Genomic DNA, 22,359 nt, shown 5'->3' with positions numbered 1-22,359 from the left:
TAAGATAGGGATAGAAATACATACTTAAAAACACAAATAGCTTAACTTGAAACTGAAAACTAGGCCTATATATATGTGCCTGGTAATACATATAATAGGTGCAGTATTATTTACTTAGATAACAGTTTATGGAGCATAAAGATCATTTTGTTCAACAACCCTGGTGTTGTAAAGTGACAATAAAGTGAACCTTTTCACACTACAGGTACATCCTAGTGCTAGTAGTTCCTAACAGTAACACTTTGAATGCATGACTTTTAGCCTACTAGTGACAGAGTAGCTAGGAGCTGGAGTTGCTACTTTTTCTTGGGTGAAGAATCTGAAGACTTCTCCCACCACTTCACAGGGTAGCTGAGCATGGCTGTCTAACATTTTCCCCTTGATACCGTGAACCTTAACACAATCTGAGTTGAGCTGGACATGTTTAATGAGTATGCCTGTCAGTTTGACATGGATATACAGTCTGTCCTGCCGGCTCTATTACATAACCATGACCCTTGAGCATGCTGCACGTCGACTGTTAGTTATTACAGCAGGTTACCTCCGCACAATGACATTAGGTAATGTCTTATAAGACCGGTCCAAATTAGACACGTGACCGCCAAACATCGAAACAGTTTTTGTTTAATTTTAACCGTAAACGTGAGCAGAAGTGTTTCCTTTAAAAACACACATGTGCAGCTTTGTAAAAAAAAAATGCAAACATCTCTACATTAGATTTATATGCCGTTGAAAGTGCAACATTCCCACCCCCGCTGCCAGGATCGACTTGGTTTGATCCTACGTGGCGTAAAGTTTCCTTCCGCGTTGAGCACAGTGTGAGCGTGACACAACGAGGGGAGGCGAAGGTAAGCCCAACACCAAACTCACATCTTTACACTGTTACACAAAGACCTCTAGTCTGTGGCAGTCTGTGGGAATTATACGCCAATAATAATCAACTAGAAACTTGGAAATATGACGCGTTTTCAGTAAAGCATTAGCTTAAGAGAAGTGCTGTTTCCAATGTTACGCATACTGAAGGCTAACTTATCTCTCTGGAGAAAGTCGTCTCCAAGGCGTGTATTTGTCAGAATGAATTTTATTTAATAAGCTTTGCACATATCATGTTTCAGCCAACACTGTTTTGTCTTTGAATGAACCTGTATTTTTGACAGTGTCATGTTTTCAGCCAGTGTTGTCACGGTCCAGGGAATAGTCGGGGCCCGAGTACTCCTCTCCCGCTGGCTATCTGTGGTCATGTTGCTCATTTTATGTGATCGACAGCTTTAGTTTCTAAATAGAAAACACCTCACCAGCTTTACTTAACTCAGCTTAAACAAACTAAAGTGCTGTCTTAAGTTACATTACATGTGGACCTCCATACTACTGTCGGGCACCGGTGCCACCATCTCGACTGTTACACAACTATTTGCTTTTAGCTGAAGAGGTGAATTGTTAGGATGAACTCCTGTGAACCTCGACCATGTCGGATTCATTGATCATTAAACATCCCCAGTGGCAACAGCTATTTAAGTGTCTGTCCCTAGACATTACTGGCGACTAACCAAAGTCTCACATGATTTGAATACACCCGGTGTTAGTCAGTGGTAGGCGTAACTTAAGCATGAGCCAACAGTATAGACAGTGAAGTGTGTGGCTGTACCCACAGTGACTGAGCTGTTAATAGACAAGTTTGGTTGTTATTTGGACAACTTAACTACTGAGTCTGGTAAATTACACATTAATATTTGAGGTGAACTTGCTATAAGGTAAGTGGTAAGTGACCATTCATCAAGAATGGTCACTTCTTAATTACACAACTGTGTGTTTTTAAAAAAGGAAGGAACTACAGATTAATGATTTAACTATCAAAAGTAATTTAAGTTAAGGAAACATTGCTTGTTCCGCTCGGTTAACAGGTCGTTCTGTTATTGCTGCTACCTGAAAAGACACTGTACTTCTTGTGTTTTCAGTCTGGGCTGTTAATTAACCCTGCTGGGACATCACTAGGCAGAACAGTAGTTTGGATACCATATCAAAACAGACCAGAGATATTGATACTCTAACGTATGCTAAAAATTGATGTAGTTTGTGGTTATTACCTTTTTGAGAGCTGAAGCTATTTTTAAGAGGAAAAAAAAATCCAAATTCTTTGATTGCAGCTTCTCAAATGTGAATATTTTCTGGTTTCTGTACTCCTCTGTCACGGTGAATTGGATATATTTGGGTTGTGGACAAAACAAGACATTTGAAGATGTCATCTTGGGTTTGGGACAAAAGTGATCAACATTTGTTACCACTTTCTGACGTTTTGTGGACCAAACAACTAATTGATTAATCAAAAAATGATCGACAGAATAATCAGAAATGAAGTTGCAGCCCTAATTTCCTTAGCTCTAGGATTATCTGACATAACATCAGTTGGAAGTTTATTAGGTATATCTAGCTTAAACTTATGTTATGATAATATTTTACTGTTATTGATTTATTGGGTGGACATACTATTTATTCATTTTATTTGGTCATGTAGACAAAGAGTTTGTTTATTTAGTTGTTTCAGGAATAAAGAATCAGTCAATGAAGATCTTTCTCTTAAAATATTTTCCCCAAAACTTCATAGTGCACCTTTTTAAAAACAATTTATAGTTACTAATATTAACAACACCAGTTAACTGTTGCTTCTTAGATGTAATATACGCAATACTTCAGCCTTCTAGATAGACTCTATAACTTTGTTATAGCCCCTAATAGCGTGCCCGCATCTCCATTAAAATCTATCTACTGATAAGTTGGCCAGGCGAATACAGTATATTGTCTGGTATTAGCTTTTTGCAGCTATATCTTATCTGTTTATATGTTGGATAATTAAAGAAAACAAGACATGTCTGTACAGAAATGCCAGAGGTGGCCGGTCATTTAGAAATGATGTTGCTATTGTAAAGTTTGTAAACCAGAGAGCAGTAACGGGTTAATTTGTAAAATGAGTGTAAATCTCAATTTTAGGGTCTTTAGATTTGGTTTAAATGCTGGCAGTCTACTGACTGATGATCATGTATTGTAAACGGCATTGTCTAAAACTGTTGCACATAAAATGTAGTACACTGATTTATGTTAGTGTTGTTAACTCTAACACTCTGATTAGTGTTCTTGACTATAGCAGGTTTTTATCTGACCATTGCACTACAAGCCTTGAAGTCCCTGTGACTTCTGTACCTACTGAGGCTGGCACGCAGGTACCTCTGTACATAGTAATTGAAGTGGTTTGCTTCATATCAGTGAGTCAGCAGACTAGTTGTGAGCAAGCCTGCATTTTGTTGATTGAGCTTGTACATGACTATGTCAATCAAACTGTTCTCTAGTTGTGGACGAGCAAGTTATACGGATCAACGATAAGCTGGTCTCATTGTTTTCAGTCCTTGAACCGAATTGAAACGTGAGAGCTGAGAACATGACGTCCTTTCGTGCTCAGTGTGAAAAGAGCTGCTGCTGCTAATTCCTGACAAAGAGTTCCTCACGTATGGAAAGCAGTGGGTCACAATATTATAGTATGTTGAGCAAATTGTCCAATAAGGCTAGCACAAAAGCCATTATTGTGTAGTATGGCATGTAGAATACTGCTCACATATGTTAGTAATCATACTGTTTGTTTCAGCAGTTCAACCAGTTTCATTAATTCCCAGTTCTGTTCAGCTGGAGTGTATACCCTGAGACTGTAGGACTAAAACATATTTTAAAATGCAGATTTTAAATTACTGCTCACTGGCCCTGCAGTTTATGTTAAACTTATACATTACAAGTTGGGAAAAACAGACAATAGTCAGCAGAAGAAAGGCATTCAAGGGAACATATTCTGTAAACTGTAGCATATAATGTTATCTTAAAAAATAATCTGATGTTTAGTTTTTTGATTAATCTTTCAGGCTGTTAAATGGTATGGCCAAAATGATGGCTCAGTTATAACATAGTATTCATTTTCTGCAAAACAATGGCTTGATCCAACTGTGTCAGCACTGGTTGACTGGTCTAATAGTTGTCTTCGTTCTGCTCCCAGGTAGAGTGTCAACACAGCAGACATGGGCGCAGAGACCACCAAGAACACAAAGCCCATGGCAGAGGAAGAGGAGCCTCTTTTCAGCAACCTGGACCTCTTCCTCTTCTCTCTGATCGTCGGCCTCGTCATTTATTGGTTCATGTCCCGTAAGAAGCCTGAGCCCATCCCAGAATTCAAGAAGCTTGACACACCGTGAGTATCCATCATGTTTTACATTTGTTTTAGGTAAAAGAAGATTTGGAGGATTTCCAGGTTTCTATTCAGATCTGACTACATCTTTAGGAGAAAAAAATGAGGGCTGCCAAAAGCTTAAGAAAAAAGCTGAAACCAGCTAGCTGCCAAATGTTAGGCAGAGAGCATTATTGTGTGTTTTCTTAAAGGTCTGTAGAAAACAACCTGAATCACGCACAAGTTTATATACGATATAATCGTCTTTTTTTCATGATGTTATTTCAAAGTATATACATCAAATTCATCTAAAATGTATGTTTGATGCTTTCATAGCTCATAACACTTTTGGAGAACTAATTTACCTGCTAAAGAAAATGACGACTTGAATTATCCTCAGACTAGCAGGGGGAAATTTTCCAAAGGCTACACATACTGTAGTTTATGTAAAAGCTATAAAGGAAGGAATCCTTTTATTGATCACTGAGGAGAGTATCTTGGCACAGGAAGAGGCTAATTTTTCAGTCGACATGTTTACATCATTGGACATTGTTTTATTACATAGAAGCGGTTAGAAAGAAACAAACAGACTGTTATCAAAGTCTGTGCACGAGTTGGCACTATCTGTGCCTTGAAGCAAGTGTGTGAGAGTGCACCAAGGCTTATGGCTTGTAAATGTTTTCAGTCTGGGCTGTTAATTAACCCTGCTGGGACATCACTAGGCAGAGCAGTAGTTTGGATACCATATCAAAACAGACCAGAGACATTGATACTCTAACGTATGCTAAAAATTGATGTAGTTTGTGGTTATTACCTTTTTGAGAGCTGAAGCTATTTTTAAGAGAGAAAAAAAAATCCAAATTCTTTGATTGCAGCTTTTCAAGTGTGAATATTTTCTGGTTTCTGTACTCCTCTGTCACAGTGAACTGGATATATTTGGGTTGTGGACAAAACAAGACATTTGAAGATGTCATCTTGGGTTTGGGACAAAAGTGATCAACATTTGTTACCACTTTCTGACGTTTTGTGGACCAAACAACTAATTGATTAATCAAAAAATGATCGACAGAATAATCAGAAATGAAGTTGCAGCCCTAATTTCCTTAGCTCTAGGATGATCTGACATAACATCAGTTGGAAATGTATTAGGTATATCTATCTTAAACTAATGTTATGATAATATTTTACTGTTATTGATTTATTGGGTGGACATACCATTTATTAATGTTAGTTGGTCATGAAGACAAAGAGTTTGTTTATTTAGTTGTTTCAGGAATAAAGAATCAGTCAATGAAGATCTTTCTCTTCTGATTAAAATATTTTCCCCAAAACTTCATAGTGCACCTTTTTAAAAACAATTAATAGTTACTAATATTAACAACACCAGTTAACTGTTGCATCGCAGATGTAATATACGCAATACTTCAGCCTTCAAGATGGAATTGTTATAGCCCCTAATAGCGTGCCCACATCTCCATTAAAATCTATCTACTGATAAGTTGGCCAGGTGGATACAGTATATTGTCTAGTATTAGCTTTTTGCAGCTATATCTTAAGCAAGTGTGTGAGAGGGCACCAGGGCTTACGGCTTGTAAATGTTCCACCAGTGGTGACCTTTGTTTTCTCTCTCCCAGCAATGCTCTGTAACTCAGTCTCTCTCAGAAACTTATCTGATCTCCCTCTCTGTCCGCCTGGCTCTCCCTGTCAGTGCATGTGAGCCTCTCCTCTGTTCCCTCCCCTCATCACTTATCAGTGGAGTCATGGAGGCTTGGCTTGGTTTCAATGTACTCTGCTTTCATTGGCCACATTTTTTAGTCCCTCCTCAGCCGCAACACAAGTACTTTGGTCACCAGAGTAAAAGCCACGGGCCAGCAGAAGCCACACGCTCGCTGTGTGGCTCAGGTCCTGTGTGGCTGTGTGAATGGAGGCAGAGTGGGGGAGATCCAGACCATTTGTGTGAAAGCAGGACATTTGCTAGAAAGGGAAAGACCCCTGTAGAGCGTGTGTTGCCTTGGGATAAGAGCGTGTATCTGTGCAGGAAGGGAGCATAGAGCAACACGAGCTGGTCTCCCCTCCCCTTAAAGGGTGCAGTGATTACCTAACTGTTATGAAGGGGGCGTAGTCTTCCATGTCTTTCCTGTGCTTTTGTTTTTGGCCCTGAACCCATTTTGAAAGTTCCCTGGAGAGCAAATGAGGAGGGCGAGCCAAGCAGCTCCTTTTGTGAGTCCTCTCCAAAGGTGGAAAGTTGAGGCAAAAGACAAGCAACCCTTTCTTTGCCCTGAGTTACTTTTTCTTTTTTCCCCACTCCCCTGTTTTTCTTTTCTGTGTGAGTGTGAGTGTGAGCGTGTGTGTGTGTGGGCTGAGCTGCTGTCACAAATGGAATCCTTTTATGATAAATGAGGTTGCCATAGCGATGACATTCCCCTCTCTCCTCCAGTGAGATGGGGGCGGGGGATACTTCAGAGAAAACTACCATTCACAGCCCCCCCCCCCTCCTCCTCGTCAATGGTCCACCGTGGAGTTGCTCTGATAACCAGCCAAATTCTCAGGATGGATCTTGTAGACTTTTTCGTTCCCAACACCTTTCAGACCGGAGAGGAAAAGGGGCGGGGATGAGGAGGAAGGCATTTTCAGCCCTAGAGTGTTTCAATGTGTGTTTGTGTGTGAGTCAAAAGTGTGGGTCTACTGCAGCTCGGCTACATTTTATGGGAAAGTCAGTTTCCCACCATTGTGTCCTCAGCGGTTGCCAGACACTGACAGGGCTTGTAGGCTGTGTGTGTGTGTGCGTGTGTGTGTGTGGAGAACAGACGCTGCTGGTTTCAGAGAGCAGCAGCACAGGAAGAGGCAGAGTTCAGATCGTGTTGGAGCCTCCATGGTGAAGGCAGGCAAAGAGTGTCCGGCTGCCTTTCTGCTCTGGTTTTCTTTTTCCATCCTGTGGTTGCGGAGTGTTGACGTTCTCTGCTTTTGATTTTGAGCGTGGCGGTTCCCGGCGTGGCCTAGCCAGTGGTGCTTGTGGCAGTGGTGAGCTACATGCCATGGGCTGTGTCTTCTCCCTGCCAGAGGACAGGAGAGATGCTGCTGAAAGGTCAGTGAAAGTGTTTGAGCAGTGATTTAGTGCTCCTTCTAGGGCACAATGAGTACACCATTGTGTAATGATCACGCTTGGGAGCACAAGTTCATGTTTGACACCTTGTAAGTGTTTGAACTGGTGGCTTGTTCACAAAGTATGCTCTATACACAGTGTAATTTTTATTGTTTGTAGAACAGACTGGCAAGATAGTGGTTTCAAAAAGCATACAATGTTCCCAGTAGGTTACGTAATAGATGGTGGTAAAATCTGTTTCACTACAAACCCAATTTAATTATTGGGTTTTCTGTTTTTCCCCCTTTTTCCACAAGCTCCACTGATGCTGTTCAGTCAGTTACCATCATTTTAACCATCATTGTGTTGCACATGTCCAGCTTTGTTTCATGTTGGTTTAGTAAAAAAATATAAGTAATAAAATAATTTTAAATACTTTTAAAATATAGATCCAGTTGCAAAATAAAAACCATTGATTGTAGCATTAGAAGATCAGCTCCATGTTTGAATGAGCCTGTGCTGCAGAGCAAGGCTGCCTCAGTGACCTTGTTTGGAAAGGTTTACTTCCTGGATGGATTAATGAATGGAAAGTAAGATTTGACAGTATATACAGATGATGGGCTCTGAACTATTTGGACCAGCTGTAAATTGTAATTGTAAAAATGACTAAACCCCAGCATGCACGAGTTTGTTGTTTCATGTGGAACTGGGGCTAGTCCAGGAAGGAAAAGATGTTGAAGATTATGAGCCTATTTGCATGTTATTACAGTCAAAGTAGCAGCCTTGGGAGATGACTTAATTCCTGTTAAAAACCTATAATTTGCAAACACATCTTTGTCTACTTTGAATAAGGTTTGTCAGTTTCAGGCTGCAGCTACACTACTGATGTCTCATCAACCTTCCCCGTTTTTAGTTCGTCCATATGTTAAAGGGGCACTATGTAGTTTTGGAGAAGAAATTTAAACCCACAATTTTAAAATTTAAAATTTGAGGTAATAACTCCAGCTCAGAAATGCTTTTTTCCCCCCATAACTGAATAAACAAGCTGTTCTCAGAGGAAAATAAGGTCCCCAGAACACTGTTTGAAGCTAGAAAGGTGGCAGGGTCCGCCACGTATTAACAAAGTAAAACAGTATGAAATTGTGTTGTCCTTTAAGGTCAGTTTGTTTATTCAGTTTATTCAGTCATGAAAACAAAGACAGTTTGTTTTCTTAGTTTGTTTAGGCATAAAAAAAATCAGTCAATGAAGATTCTCTTTCAATTAAATCAAAGTGCTGGATCGTAGGCAGCTGGACGTGTTGCTGATATTGGGGAGTGAAGAATTCCGATATCGAAACACACTTAATCATTAAATATTATTTTTGTATTTAGAGGCACATGGGTGGGTTTATTAATCAGACAGGATGTCTTTTGCTGTATGTACTGTTCTTTACACATACTCAAGATACTTACATTAGATGTCACAATATTCAGATGCTGCATAGATTTTGAACTATGGCTATTTTCTAATTATGAAATCTAAAGCAAGATTGGTGATTCTCTAACTTGAACTCTAACTCGCAAAAAGCCACCATGATAAAGTCATGTTGTTATTGAAAAATACCCCTATCTTTTTAAAGGAAAATTTGAGAATGCATAAAAACAATAACCGTTGTTCTTTACAAATCCAGATGTCTACCACTGGCATAACTGTTCGTGCTGAAAAAAAGTTTAAATCAAATCAAAGTGAGACCTTTTAAATCCAAAGTCAATTTGATTGTGGATTTTGAGTCACGACACCTCTAGTGTTCAGTCCTTATTAACCAGGGGGGGCCAGTTTTATGGCATGTTGGGCATCAGTTTTAAATGTTTGCACTCTCCACACCGCTGCTATGTGGATGGGTTGTGTAGTTGTTTGACTAAATGTGTGGAGACAGATTCTCTTCTTGTTTAATGCCTTCATACTTCATATAGTTCAGGTCAAATATAGCAAATTGTTTTTCTTTTCCTTAAGCTTTCATTGCTATCCCACAGCCTTTTGGATGTCTGAAGATTTACTCATCTGCATACTGTTTTGCTTGTACTCATATGTAGGCTTTCATTCCTTGTTCAGTGCAGACCGAATCACAGCTGTCCACTCAGACCTTTTGATGCTGAATGAAGCACTGTTGCCTTTTATTTGGCTTGATAATAGATTTGGCTTCCTGTGTTCCTTCTTGCCAACACTGTGTTTGCACGTGTTGTTTTGATCTGTTCCCATTCATTAATTACTTCCTGGACAAATCTGAATTAAGATTTTGAATTACCATGAGATGTAACCCGTAGTGATTAAGTATCCACCACGTTTCCCTTCAGTAGTGATGATTGCGTAATGTATGCTGATATTTAGTACATGCTTGCCTATACAGTTAGTATGACTAATGGTTGTGTGGCTGCTGAGTCATTGCTACTCCCTGTTTTAAGAATAACAGGAACAATGAAGTGACATTTTGTTCCCATTGCCCAACAGTTGGTGCTGACTACTTAAAAATCTGCTCATGTCATGCTTTGTTGTGGGAGAGAGCAGCATTCCACCATATATCACAATTATTCATACAAATGCTTTAATGCAGTGTTATGCAATACATCAGATACTGATACAGATACAGATAGAAACAAAAAAATGTAGTTTTTAATATGAGTTTGATTAGAATCATTAATTGAGCCAACATATTGTACAGTTCTGATCAATATGATCACATGGCTGTGACAATGCAGTCAGTAATTGTTATACTGGAAGGCTTGCAGTACTTGAGGCCAATGATAAAAGATCTACTCTGCTGTTTGTTTGTGTACTTTTTTTTGTTCTACTGATAATAAGATTAAGTAGCTTGATTAAGTACCATGTTTACTTTAACTGCCACAGTATTAACTGCTCCTGTCCCTATTCGCTCACCATTTGCTTTTTAAAACTAAATCCATTATGTAGTAAATCATTTTTATTGATCTTGCTCTCTTGATCTTGAACTCACTCTAAGCTTGCAGTGCTCCAATGTTCCCTCCCTCCTTGTACATTAAAGGTACGATCTGTCTAATGACAGATGGTCATTAAAAAAACTACAAACTAACTCTAGACAACAGCTAAATGTACACGTCTTCTTATGTTGTTAAAAGTTAGTTTACACTGGCAATTTTGATAAAGATATAAGGAAAACTGGCCTGTATTTATACGCATGATCAGGTGAAATGATTAAGTTGCTTGTCATTATGTTGTGAATTCAGCTCTTATTCATACAAACCAAATATTTAACCAGGCCTTGAAATGATAAGGAACCCCAACCTCAAGTTCTGATTACATTTCCATTTGTAGACGATATTTCCCAAAGCTTATGTTTGCTGAGCATGGTGTTTGCTAAATAACACGTTTTTAATCCCAGGATCACGTTAAGGACAGGTTGATTAATTAACTCAATCACAAATCAAATCTGTTTGTTTGTTTGTTTGTTTGTTTTTCAGAGCACCCCCCACAAGAGAGACAAGTTTTATCGAGAAAATGAAGAAAACGGTGAGTGATGTTACTTAAAACAAGCATTTCTCTTCCTTTTTCAGTCACTTAACCCTTTCCATCATTTCTGCTTCTGTCGTTTTCTTTGCTTTGTTTTGCCAACATAGATTCATTCTGCAGGAGTAGTTTTGTTGTTGGAAAACATTACTCAGGGTTTTAAAAGAAGACTGTGAGCCATTCGGACATGGAGATGTACAGCGTCAAACAGAGTTGGTGTTGTGGCCTTTTAGCACATGTTGATCAAAGTTGTTTTCCTATTTGATGTGCGAGTCAAGCCGCTTTAGTATTTTCCTGACAGTTTATAGCCCATAGTGGAAACCCAACATTCAGTAAAATGCTCAAATTGACCTTTTTCGCTTTGCTGATGAACAATATGATGAAAATGATATTGTTCTTGCTGCTTTGACTGTATGCAGTTCTAGATTTAGAAAAAACTCTTTCGACTTTGATGGCCGTCTGTTTTCAAGCCAGCCTTGAGAAAAGACTTTGGTTTCCAATCATGTGGTTTAGCAGCAAATAGTTCAGATACCATGACGGTGGCAGACGAGACTGTTGGCCCACAGTGCTGTTTCATTTTGTCTGTTTTTCTTTGTTATGAATTATCAAGGCAACATCGTAGGCAGGGATGAAATACTTTCTTGCAAATAATTGTACAAGTGGAGCTGTTTGTGTATAGAAAGACGAGCTATATGAGATCTTATCTATGAGTTTAAGTTGTGCTGATACCACCTGCCACTTCGACACAGAAGTGCCTCAGTTGGCAATACAGCATTTTAGGATTTAGGAGAAAATGCATGCTGAATATATTTTCTTTAAATTACAAAAGATCTGCTGAATCTGTTGTACTTGCACACAGTCTGTTTGTCATAATGGCAGTCTGTAGACATGAGAGACGGGTTATGTTTTTAATTGTAGTTGCAGGAGAAAGCTTTTACTTCATGTAGATGTTTTCCTTTTTGTAACCAGGGCAAGAACATCATTGTGTTCTACGGCTCCCAGACGGGCACAGCAGAGGAATTTGCCAACAGACTGTCCAAAGATGCTCAGCGGTATGGCATGAAGGGAATGGCTGCTGATCCAGAGGAGTACGACATGGTAACTGCATCGGTGGAAGAGATTACATACCTCAGAATTAAAATTAACTAGAGGTCCTTCTCAATTTGGGGGAGGATTTAACTTCTTATAGCTGCTAGTGGTGCTTTGTGGTGATCAGTTGTATGTCTGGACAATGCAGGAGAATCGGCTTAATTCATTTTGATGATAATATTAAAACATATCACATGGCAGATTCTAAAGATAACTTTTAATGCCATGTGTTAAATTGAAATAAAACATGTCCAGGCAAGTGAGTTCATAAAGACCAAAGGGCAGCACACGCTCATATCAAGGTGTGTACGCTATTTCGGTCACAATAATACGCAGTGCACACCAGTCATAGATTATATAGTTTTGATATTATTATTATTATGTAATAGCATGCAATAACTCACCCGTTTGCAGACAGGGAAACTCTTGAGATGGCCAGTCAGATATTGAGGACAAACCTTCTTAAAATAAAATAATCATTTGTTCAGTACTGACTGTCTCTGATTCTGATGTGTTGTACTCCAGGGGGAAATGGCCCGTCTGTCTGAGATTGAAAACTCCCTCGCCATCTTTTGCATGGCCACCTACGGTGAAGGAGACCCAACAGATAATGCACAGGACTTATATGACTGGCTGCAGGAAAATGATGATGAAGACCTCTCTGGACTAAACTACACTGTGAGTCTTTCTGCTGAAGCTATGTTACGTTATGTCTCTTTAATACATAGAGGCCGTTCCAGAGTGCATTAGGTTAGGTTAGACAGGACGACAAAGCATGCGGTACATGATGTCAGTGATCATACATACATTATGCTACATTGTCTCTTTTATACCTGGGTGCGTGTTTGAGCTTTGTTGCATATTGGGCTGAGACTAACATTTTTGTTCTGTATCCATTAATCTATCAGTTATTTTCTCAATCACAATACATCAGAAAACAGTGAAACATGCCCATTACAATATCCTACAGCCCAATGTGACTTCACCAGTTGTCTCCAGCCCCAAACCCCAAAATATTCAATTTACTTTGATTAATATCAAGAAAAGCAATAAATTGCCACAGCAGAGAACCTGGAACTATCAAACGTTTGGCATTTCTGCTTAAAAATGAGTTCAAATATTAATTGTTTATAAATATAGTTGCAGCTGACTATTCTGTCGATCCATTAATCTAATAGACTTAATATGTATGAGTGACTTGTGTTTTTCGAAATGCACATTTATTGTGTAGCTTCTATCTAGCTTGGATTGCTGGCAGGATACAGGCTGGATTTACATCAATTACATACAAAAATCAATTTTTTTTCACAACTGCTGCTTCACAACCTGTTTATTTTATGAGACACGCTATGGCAGTTTGTCTTCCTGACACAGCACACAGGCTTCACTAACACGAGCTGTGTCAGGCTTTGTGTGCATCATGAAAGAAAGGGCTTTGTGTGTTGTCGCGTGTGTCAATGTTGGGTTGCAGTGCCTCTGGCCTAATTTGAGTGAAGAACATAATTGTGGGAAATTTAGTTAAATTCTTGTGTACGGTCAAGTCCTTCCTCCAGTATTTGTTGTCTGTCTGGTCTGTATCAGAGCGTCTACATACTGTGCATTACAGTCACTGAGATAAGAGTCTCTTGTGAGAAGTTATGCAGTTGTTATCAATTTGTATTTTACTTGATAATGTGGTCATTTTTAAACCAAAAAGCAGTGAATAACTTAGTAAGACAACTTCATAAGACAATTCTTAATACCTATAGAGCTGCAACCATTAGCCGATTAATCCATAAGTCAACCAAAAGAACATTAATTGCCAACTATTTTGATAATTGATTAATCATTGCAGTCATTTTTCAAGCAAAAACATTTGATAAATGTTTCAAGCAAACATTTGCTGGTTCCAGCTTCTTAAATGTGAGGGTTTGCTGCTTTTCTTTGTCATTTATGACAGTAAATGAAATAAACAACTAAATGAATAATCATGGAAATAATGAGCGGATTAATCGATACTGAAATTAATAGGTTTGCAGCGATAAATAACTAAAAAAAACACAAGTTAATTATGTAGTTTTATTTCTCGCTTGTTTGCTTCAAGATGAAGTCAAGGTCCTGTACTGACTGTGTCTCACTCTGTGTCCAGGTATTCGCTTTGGGCAACAAGACATATGAACACTACAATGCAATGGGAAAATATGTTGATAAAAGGCTGGAAGAACTTGGCGCCAAGCGCATCTATGACCTTGGTTTAGGAGACGATGACGGCAAGTAAGTGACCTGTTAATCCACTGAGCCAAAAACAGAAATGATGATGTTAACGTCTCTCTTGTATAGAGGTGTTCAGTGCCGAACAGATAACATGACAACACTGTAATGCCACTCTCAGAACAAACTAAACATTTTTACCCACAAAATCATAAAAATCATCAGTATTGTTGCTGCATCAAATGCAAATTATGGAGTGTTTAAATAAAAAGCATTTTGTCTTGTTATTTTAAAAAGACAGTCCTTCACTGCAGAGTGTTTTGCTTTTTTCTTTGAAGAAGCATTCAAATTTATAATATATCTTTACGTTAAGAGGAAGTCTAGTTAGTTCAACAAGGGTGACTTTAAACATATTTCTCTGCTGACTGACCTGGTTTTGTCTTTCAGCCTGGAAGAGGACTTTGTCTCATGGAGAGAGCAGTTCTGGCCGGCTGTCTGTGAGCACTTCGGAGTGGAAGCCTTAGGAGATGATTCAAGGTTCATTCAGCCATTTTTTTATTATTTCACATACTTAATTTGAGTTACAATGTTTTTGTCCCCATCATTCTTAAGCTGTCTTATCTTTAGCCTTTTACTTTACCAGCTCTTTAATATCTTAAAAGGAACATTAAGCAGGTTATGACACAGGAAAGCTTAAAAACACATTAAGACAGAATTATGTGTGAAGTGAAGTTTAAGTACTGTATTATCAGATAACATGTAGTTTTCACAATGCCTATATTTCAGTAAGATAAGCCTGCCATATGTTCAGGTTGGCTATGATTCCTCAAGTAAACAAACCTTAGAAGACCTTCAGTTTCCACATGGGCTCTTTCAGCTGAGGATTAGATAAGAAATAAATCAGAGTGAATTGACAGTCCAGACAGCGTTGGGTTTAAAAATAATACTCCACCCAGAGTCTGTTTGTTTTTCTTTGTTTAAAAAATTCCATATCTTTACAAAGACTAGTTATGTAACTATAAAGCCGGATGTATCTGATGGTATTGTATGGTAAATCCCACCTTTTTGTGTGTGAAATGAACAGATGCCAAGAATCATTTTTCATTATTATTTGATCTTTGAAGTAGACATGCATAATCCTGAAAAACAAGAACAAGCATGTCATCTTTACATCAATTTTCACACAGGAATTAAACTTGATTGCACCTTGTCTGTAGCTGAATAATCTGACTTTAAGTTATTTTACCTTGCAGCATACGGCAGTACGAGCTGAAGGAGCACACTGACATCAACATGAACAAAGTGTACACAGGAGAGATCGGCCGCATCAAGAGTTTCGAGGTCCAAAAGCCGTAAGTGCTGCAGCAGAGATGCTGTTCACCACCACATTTGTAACTGACTGTTGAGTTTATTAAAGCTTTTTGAAGCTTTCTGCCCCCTAGTGGACTTGAGAAACACAGTTAAAGTTATTTATTCCTTGAGTGAACGATCTTATTATTACTTTTGTGACTCTATTCAGCCATTTGTAATTGCATTTTTTACATTACAAGTGTTTCTCTTTTATTTCTTTTTAGGCCCTTTGATTCGAAAAACCCTTTCCTGGCTCCAGTCACTGTCAACCGCAAACTTAACAAAGGTGGTGATAGACATCTCATGCACCTGGAACTGGACATAACAGGGTCTAAAATCAGGTGAGACTGGTTGAATATATCTAGTTGATTGCTTTAATAGCTTTTCATATCCCTAATGCTGTACGACTGGATGAAAAAGTGTGATTCACATTGTGTTCTAAGATTTTATAAATACTGGTCAAAGTCTCAATTTGTCACATTGTGTGCTTACAGATATGAGTCAGGAGACCACGTCGCTGTTTTCCCCACAAACGACTCTGTGCTGGTGAACAAGCTGGGACAGGTCCTTGGAGTGGACCTTGATGTGGTTATCTCTCTCAACAACCTTGACGGTATGGCATTGAGAACGTTAGCACCTTGACTCTACTAGATGTCCATCAAACCCTCCCAAGAACACCTCCCTTCATATCTAGACTTTCAGTATTGGCTCACTTAATGCGTGTGAAGTGGACATTGTTATATGACTGCAATTACATCTTAGTGCTGTAATATATGGAGTTTCCTGTTGTTACGAAGGTCATCAGATGTACTTTGTAATTGCATAAGTGATAGTTGAGGCAGCTCCTGCTTAGTTTTTATTAACATCACAGACTGGGGTTCCAATTAAACATGAAATCAACACATTAATGTGTTTAACATTGTTGAAACAAAATAAATTATCTGACGGTCAGGGTGAGAGAAAGATGACACAATGATAATATACTTTGCCCTTGATACACACATATTTTATATTTATTACACAGTTATGATTATCAGTTGACCATGACACAGATGTGGAGATACTTCTAGATACCAATAAAAATATCCGTTATATTGATTTTTCAGAGGAGTCCAACAAAAAGCACCCCTTCCCCTGCCCCACCACGTACCGCACAGCCCTCACTCACTACCTGGACATCACACACCCTCCTCGCACCAACGTCCTCTATGAGCTGGCACAGTACGCCTCTGACCCCAAAGACCAGGAGAATATGCGCAAGATGGCCTCTTCATCACCTGAGGGCAAGGTCAGTGATGGGTTCATTGGTTAAGATGATGAAATAACCCCAAAGTGAAACGTAGCCGAAACACAGCTGCAGTTACATCTCGTCCATCTCCCCTCTCATCGTCTATTTGTTGCTGCTCTCCACAGGCACTCTACCAGAGTTGGGTGTTGGAAGCCACTAGAAACATCCTCGCCATCCTGGAGGACATGCCCTCTTTGAAGCCTCCCATTGACCACCTGTGTGAGCTGCTGCCTCGTCTCCAGGCTCGCTATTATTCCATCGCCTCCTCCTCGAAGGTAATTCCCTATTTAAGTAACCTAAAGCCCTTGAACACATGTACTGTAACTCTGGATTTATCAGGAGTTCACCCAGAGGAGCTGTCTGTGTGAACACAAATGTCTGCACGTTTTGCCCTGGACTTTATCTTGCCAGCTCTCTAGTCCTAAATCCAGGCGACCCACCTGTGTGAATAGAGGAGACGATTGTGTTCTGTTCTGCGCTGTATGTGTGGACAAACAAATGTGGACAATATCCTGATCTGATTCTCTTGATTTTGTCCAGAGTTCATATGTGAAAGGGGCTTAAGACAGACAGTCACATCCTTTTTAACTTTGACAGACTTGTAATTTCTACAAATGGTCTTTGATTTGCAAATCCACAGTGAGGTAGGCTTCGACCTATATACGATGGGAAAGTGCTTTAAAAGTATTGAATTTTACTCTAAAAAAGTTTATGATCCCTGTATATGGGAATTGCAGACAAAGACACAAAAACGTTGGTCAGATCTGAGAATTAAAGTAGAGGTCTGTTTTGCTCTCTCCTTCTGTAGGTTCACCCCAACAGCATCCACATCTGTGCCGTAGTGGTCGAGTACCAAACCAAGACTGGCCGCAACAATAAAGGAGTTGCCACCAACTGGTTGAAGAACAAACTGGTCACTGACAACGGCCACAAGTCTACTGTTCCAATGTACATCCGCAAGTCTCAGTTCCGCCTGCCCTTCAAAGCCACCAACCCAGTGATCATGATCGGCCCTGGGACAGGAATCGCTCCCTTCATGGGCTTTATCCAGGAGAGGGGCTGGCTCAAAGAGCAAGGTATCTATGAACACTGTGTGCCAAAGTGTGTGTGGTTGTTTGTCTGACATTTCACTGACTCAACAAGGATAGAAAAATGAGAGGAAAGACCTTCAAATATGTTTGTTATTTCTGTCCTTGTGCCCACAAAATATATGGGAAAGTATTTAAGGGTTGATGGATACAAGTAATAAGTGCTTTGCTCATCTTCATTGGATTATTTAGGCCTGTCAAGATAACTACTTTTGTTGGAAGATATAATATCCCCAAAATAATTGCAATAAACAATATTATTGTCATTTTAAGACCTCTTATGCCACTGATATGATAATATTATAGCATAATGACACGTGCACCCTTTCAAACACCAGTGACCTTTTAATGTCTGAAGAATTTTCAGACATTGGAATTGAAACGTGAAACAATTATCCTAAATAAGTCAAACATAAATTTTAAAAAAACAAACACACAACCAAAACAATAAATAACATGGGTTCTGGGAAACACATCAAAAGAGCCTGAATGAAATAACATTCAGCACATACAAAATACCCGATGTTCTGTTTTCTTTTCCTTTTTATAGGAAAGGAGGTTGGAGAGACTGTGATGTATTTTGGCTGCAGGCACAAGAACGAGGATTACATCTACCAGGAGGAGCTGGAGGAAGCAGAGAAGAATCAAGTTCTAACACAGCTTAACGTTGCCTTCTCCAGAGACCAAGAACAGAAGGTATATCTGTCTTACCTCACTGCTGTTTGTGTTCAAACATACTTCAGTTTGTAAAACATACCTGGTTATATGTTGGAAAGTGACTCCTGCTAACGGCAGAGTCAGATGCAGGTTGTGGGTTTCAGTCAATATTTAGTTTAGAAAAGGTGCCAGAATTTTATAGTTGAGGTAAATCTAAATTTGTTGTAAACTAAGTTGTTGTAGTTGTTGTACATCAGTACATTTTGCTGTTAATTATATCTGGTAACAGAAATGTTAGTGAGATATTTAAGAACAGTTTTGGGACCATAACAAATTGAGATTACAGAGACTTTTTTGATATTCGCTTTTTATTGTCTGTGTGCTCTTAAACATACATATGTTGCACATATGAACAATGTTTTCTCTCTGCATTTTCAAAAATAAAGGTGTACGTACAGCATATCCTAAAGAAGAATAAGGAGAACATCTGGAAGCTGATTCACTCAGAAAACGCTCATATCTATGTCTGCGGGTAAGTTCACATTCGACCAGAAAAAAAATCACTGTAAATGTTTGTTTTTTATTCAGAAAGATTGACCCTTCACATGTAGTGGTCATGTTGTGAAATAATTCTGATCTAAGTTGCTGAATATTGTTACAATACACTTGAATTAGTGTTGCTTATATCAAAATGACCATTTGATATCATAGAACGCCACATTATCTTTGGTGTTTTGGCACCTCCTAGTGGGATAGAGATTTGGATTACACTGCTTGTGTTCTTCTTTTTCTTTTTATTAAATGGCAATCTTTCCCAAACAAAAAATATCCAAGAGTAAAAACGCAAAAACAAAGATGAGCAGAGGCCTCAAATAATCTGTTTCCTGATTTCAGGGATGCAAGAAACATGGCTAAAGATGTGCAGACGGTCCTCTACGAGATAGGAGAAGAGCTGGGAGGCATGACACGCACCCAGGCCACAGATTACATCAAGAAACTGATGACCAAGGGACGCTACTCACAAGATGTCTGGAGTTAAAGAGCGTCAGACTCGACCTCAGTCTCAGTACTCGTGTGGTGGTTTTAAATTTTCTATTTTTACTGTATGTCTTGTTTTGTCAGGACTGAATATAAAAACATTAAACATGTGCTCATCGCCCTGGTTCATGAGAGCTACAGGTAGCAGAATATCATGAGGCAAACCCTACCTCAGCAGGTTTTGTTCATAAACCCATTCAGTAATTTTCTATGTATACTGCATATATCTGGACCACCAGCCTGTGTCTGCTGGGGGTCCTCAGTTGAGCCACAGCAGTTACCCCATCTGGTTTATAGAGACCTACAGAGTCTCTGATATATTGAATCATTTGTGTAATTTGCTGTAAGACTGCAGCTTCGAGTGCTCTGGGATTTGGTTTGAAGTTCCTCAACCAATCATAAAACTATTTTGCCAAGAGTCATCTTCATTTCATTTAATATTGATTGGGTAATATTAACAATTTAATCGGCTTGTTTGGACAGCTTTAAACCGCTGACGGCTCGGAGTATAAAATCCATCTGTTTTGGGACTCGCTGCGCCGGACCTCTGGATGTACATACAGAATATAATCCACTGTGAACATGAAGAATTATATTGAAAATTCATGAAGCTCGTTCAGTTTCATCTTGAGATGTTTGTAACTTCCTTCTAATTGATTAACGGTTTGTAGACGAAGATTACAGCAGGTAATATTGCATCATATGTGAAGTGAGTCTGAGGAGTGTGGCATGTTCTTGTTGCAGGGTGAACACTTAGAGAAGTGGTGCTTTTGGAAGTACTTTAAATACATTACATGTTTACTAAAACATTGAAAGACTTCTGTGTGGAAAATGGTTGGCATCATTGGTACAGATTACCTTTGTATTTTGACAAGGGATTTTATGCCTCGTATGCATAAGTTTCTGTTCATTTTAATCAGTAACCTTTTCTGAGGCACAAAAAGTGATGCAAAATGGGAAAACCTGAGATTGTGTGCATTTGTATGTCCTATAAAAGTCTGTCTTTAAACATGATAAAAATGAATCTGTAGCTATATTTGTAAAATGTAAAACATTTGAAATGTTGGCCTTGAAACTAGATCTGCCCTCCCAGATGGTGGCTGTTTATTTTATATATGCATCTAAAAGCAGAGGATATGAATTTGGTTTGTTATGTGCCAGTAACACTCGGACATAGACAAACACCTCTGTTTGATCGTTATCTTTATGTTTTGTTCTTGTATGCACCACTACATGGAGAAGATGGCCAGAAGTTTCAAAACAGTTTGTGTCTGTCAGCATCCATCAGTCAGTGCTCATCTCAGTATTTCTGTGTGAATATGGGGAGTTATGATGAGGTCAGTCAAACAGTCAAAGTACAGCCTGTGCCTTTTTAACACTGCCTTATGTATTAAGTTAACATTTAAACCCTGACTCTAACCGTTTCTTTCTTCCATGCATATATTTTGATAGAAAGTCACTTTACTCAGTACTGTCACTTTTTTGTCATTCCATTTTATGATGTAATTATTTGGTTTTATCAGGCATGTATTTTTTAATGAATAAAATTGGAATAATTAGTTGTGTTGATTACTTTGAATAATATTGATTTTATTAATAATATTCAAATTTCATCAACTTTCAGGTTCATTTACATTCGGTGGCAACTGACAGCTTGCACACTTATATTAAAAACGACCTACATTGTGCAAACTACTATGTGATACCTACATGTATTAACAGTAATGGAAGTACATTTACTCAAGTACTACACCCCAGTACAATTCTGATGTACTTGTACTTGAGTACTTCCATTTTCAGTTGCTTTAGTCTTCTACTCCACTACTACTACACAACTTTGGTTACTAGTTACTTTTCAGTTTACCTGCTGCATCAGAGCCAAATTAGCAAGTTTTTTAAATTAATTTATTTGATCAGCAATCGGATTAAAAAAATCTGATTCTGATGATCAGAAAAACGCAGAATATCGATCCAAGGCTGGGAGTTGGTCGACCCATTGTATATATAGATACACTTGCTTACATGTTAACTTTTGATATCCGAGTACATTTTTTCCCAGAGAATTACTTTTGAGACTTAAGTACAATTAATATCAGATACTTGAAGCCTTTTACGTATTAAGTATGGTATAGGTCATTGGGTGACTTTTAACAAAATAATATTTTAACACAATATCCTTACTTTTACTCACATTTATGACTTTGGGGTACTTCATACAACACTGTAGTAGTATTGTTCACAGTAATTGTGTGTGTAAGACAATCATAATGCTTCAGTATATTCTGTGACGTCACTAATGTCACTAATATTCATGTTGAGAGATTAAAATCACACAGGGCTACAGAGTGTTTTAATTCAATCAGCAGCAGCTCCTATCATGAGTGACTCATGGTAACCTTACCAGCAGCCTTTTTTTCAAGATGCAGGTTTACTGACCTGTCCTGCTCTGGGTTACAAAAACTCATTTTTGAAAGACATCTACTTTTATATTGTCTTTACTGTACAGTATGTGTCAAAAATAATAATATGATGTTATTAAAACTTGTCATAGCAAGAATACAACAGGTTTAACTGATGATTTTGGAAGTAAGTGCCCCAGTATGTAAGCCACAATGTCCAAGTCAAGTCAGTTTTTATTTATATGTATTATATGTATTTCAGAATCACACATCACAATTTGTTTCAAGGGGCGTTACAATCTGTACGACTGCGTAACTTCACCCGAGTTTTCATCCACATGGAGGTGAGTAGATAACGACAGAATTTTCATTTTTGGGTGAACTTATCCTTTAAATCACCTCTAGGTTTCTGCCAGTAAAAAATACATGAATATGTGTAACTGCTTGAAACTGCCTG

At 38.6% G+C, this 22,359-nt stretch overlaps 1 protein-coding gene across 3 annotated transcripts; it reads left to right on the top strand.

Annotated features, from left to right (window-relative positions):
* Positions 1–820: 820 nt before the first annotated feature.
* On the top strand, positions 821–21,062 carry porb (P450 (cytochrome) oxidoreductase b). Of its 3 annotated transcripts, none has more exons than XM_073480030.1 (16): positions 821–848; positions 4,034–4,225; positions 10,758–10,806; positions 11,773–11,901; positions 12,418–12,570; positions 14,021–14,145; positions 14,530–14,619; positions 15,336–15,434; positions 15,657–15,773; positions 15,927–16,045; positions 16,539–16,720; positions 16,846–16,995; positions 17,529–17,796; positions 18,359–18,504; positions 18,912–18,997; positions 19,360–21,062. In XM_073480030.1, exons 2-16 carry the CDS (start codon positions 4,056–4,058, stop codon positions 19,502–19,504), a joined length of 2,028 nt encoding a protein of 675 aa, XP_073336131.1. In that variant the 5' UTR covers positions 821–848; positions 4,034–4,055; the 3' UTR covers positions 19,505–21,062. The 3 variants fall into 3 exon arrangements, with proteins under 3 accessions (XP_073336131.1, XP_073336115.1, XP_073336122.1); XM_073480014.1 differs by lacking the exon at positions 821–848 and adding an exon at positions 1,650–1,751; XM_073480021.1 differs by lacking the exon at positions 821–848 and adding an exon at positions 1,733–1,755 and having other exon boundaries at positions 4,038–4,225; positions 19,360–19,921.
* Positions 21,063–22,359: the final 1,297 nt, after the last annotated feature.

This window comes from Pagrus major, chromosome 2 (genome assembly GCF_040436345.1).
Source record: "Pagrus major chromosome 2, Pma_NU_1.0".
In the NCBI taxonomy this organism is placed as follows: Eukaryota; Metazoa; Chordata; class Actinopteri; order Spariformes; family Sparidae; genus Pagrus; species Pagrus major.
This window is presented reverse-complemented; position numbering and strand designations above follow the sequence as displayed.

Bases quoted from the DNA above. Each gene is read 5' to 3' on its own strand.
- porb (XM_073480030.1), top strand. From the start codon at position 4,056: ATGGGCGCAGAGACCACCAAGAACACAAAGCCCATGGCAGAGGAAGAG. The intron at 4,226-10,757 runs GTGAGTATCCAT...TTTGTTTTTCAG, and splicing joins TTCAAGAAGCTTGACACACC to AGCACCCCCCACAAGAGAGA. The intron at 14,620-15,335 runs GTTCATTCAGCC...TTTACCTTGCAG, and splicing joins GCCTTAGGAGATGATTCAAG to CATACGGCAGTACGAGCTGA.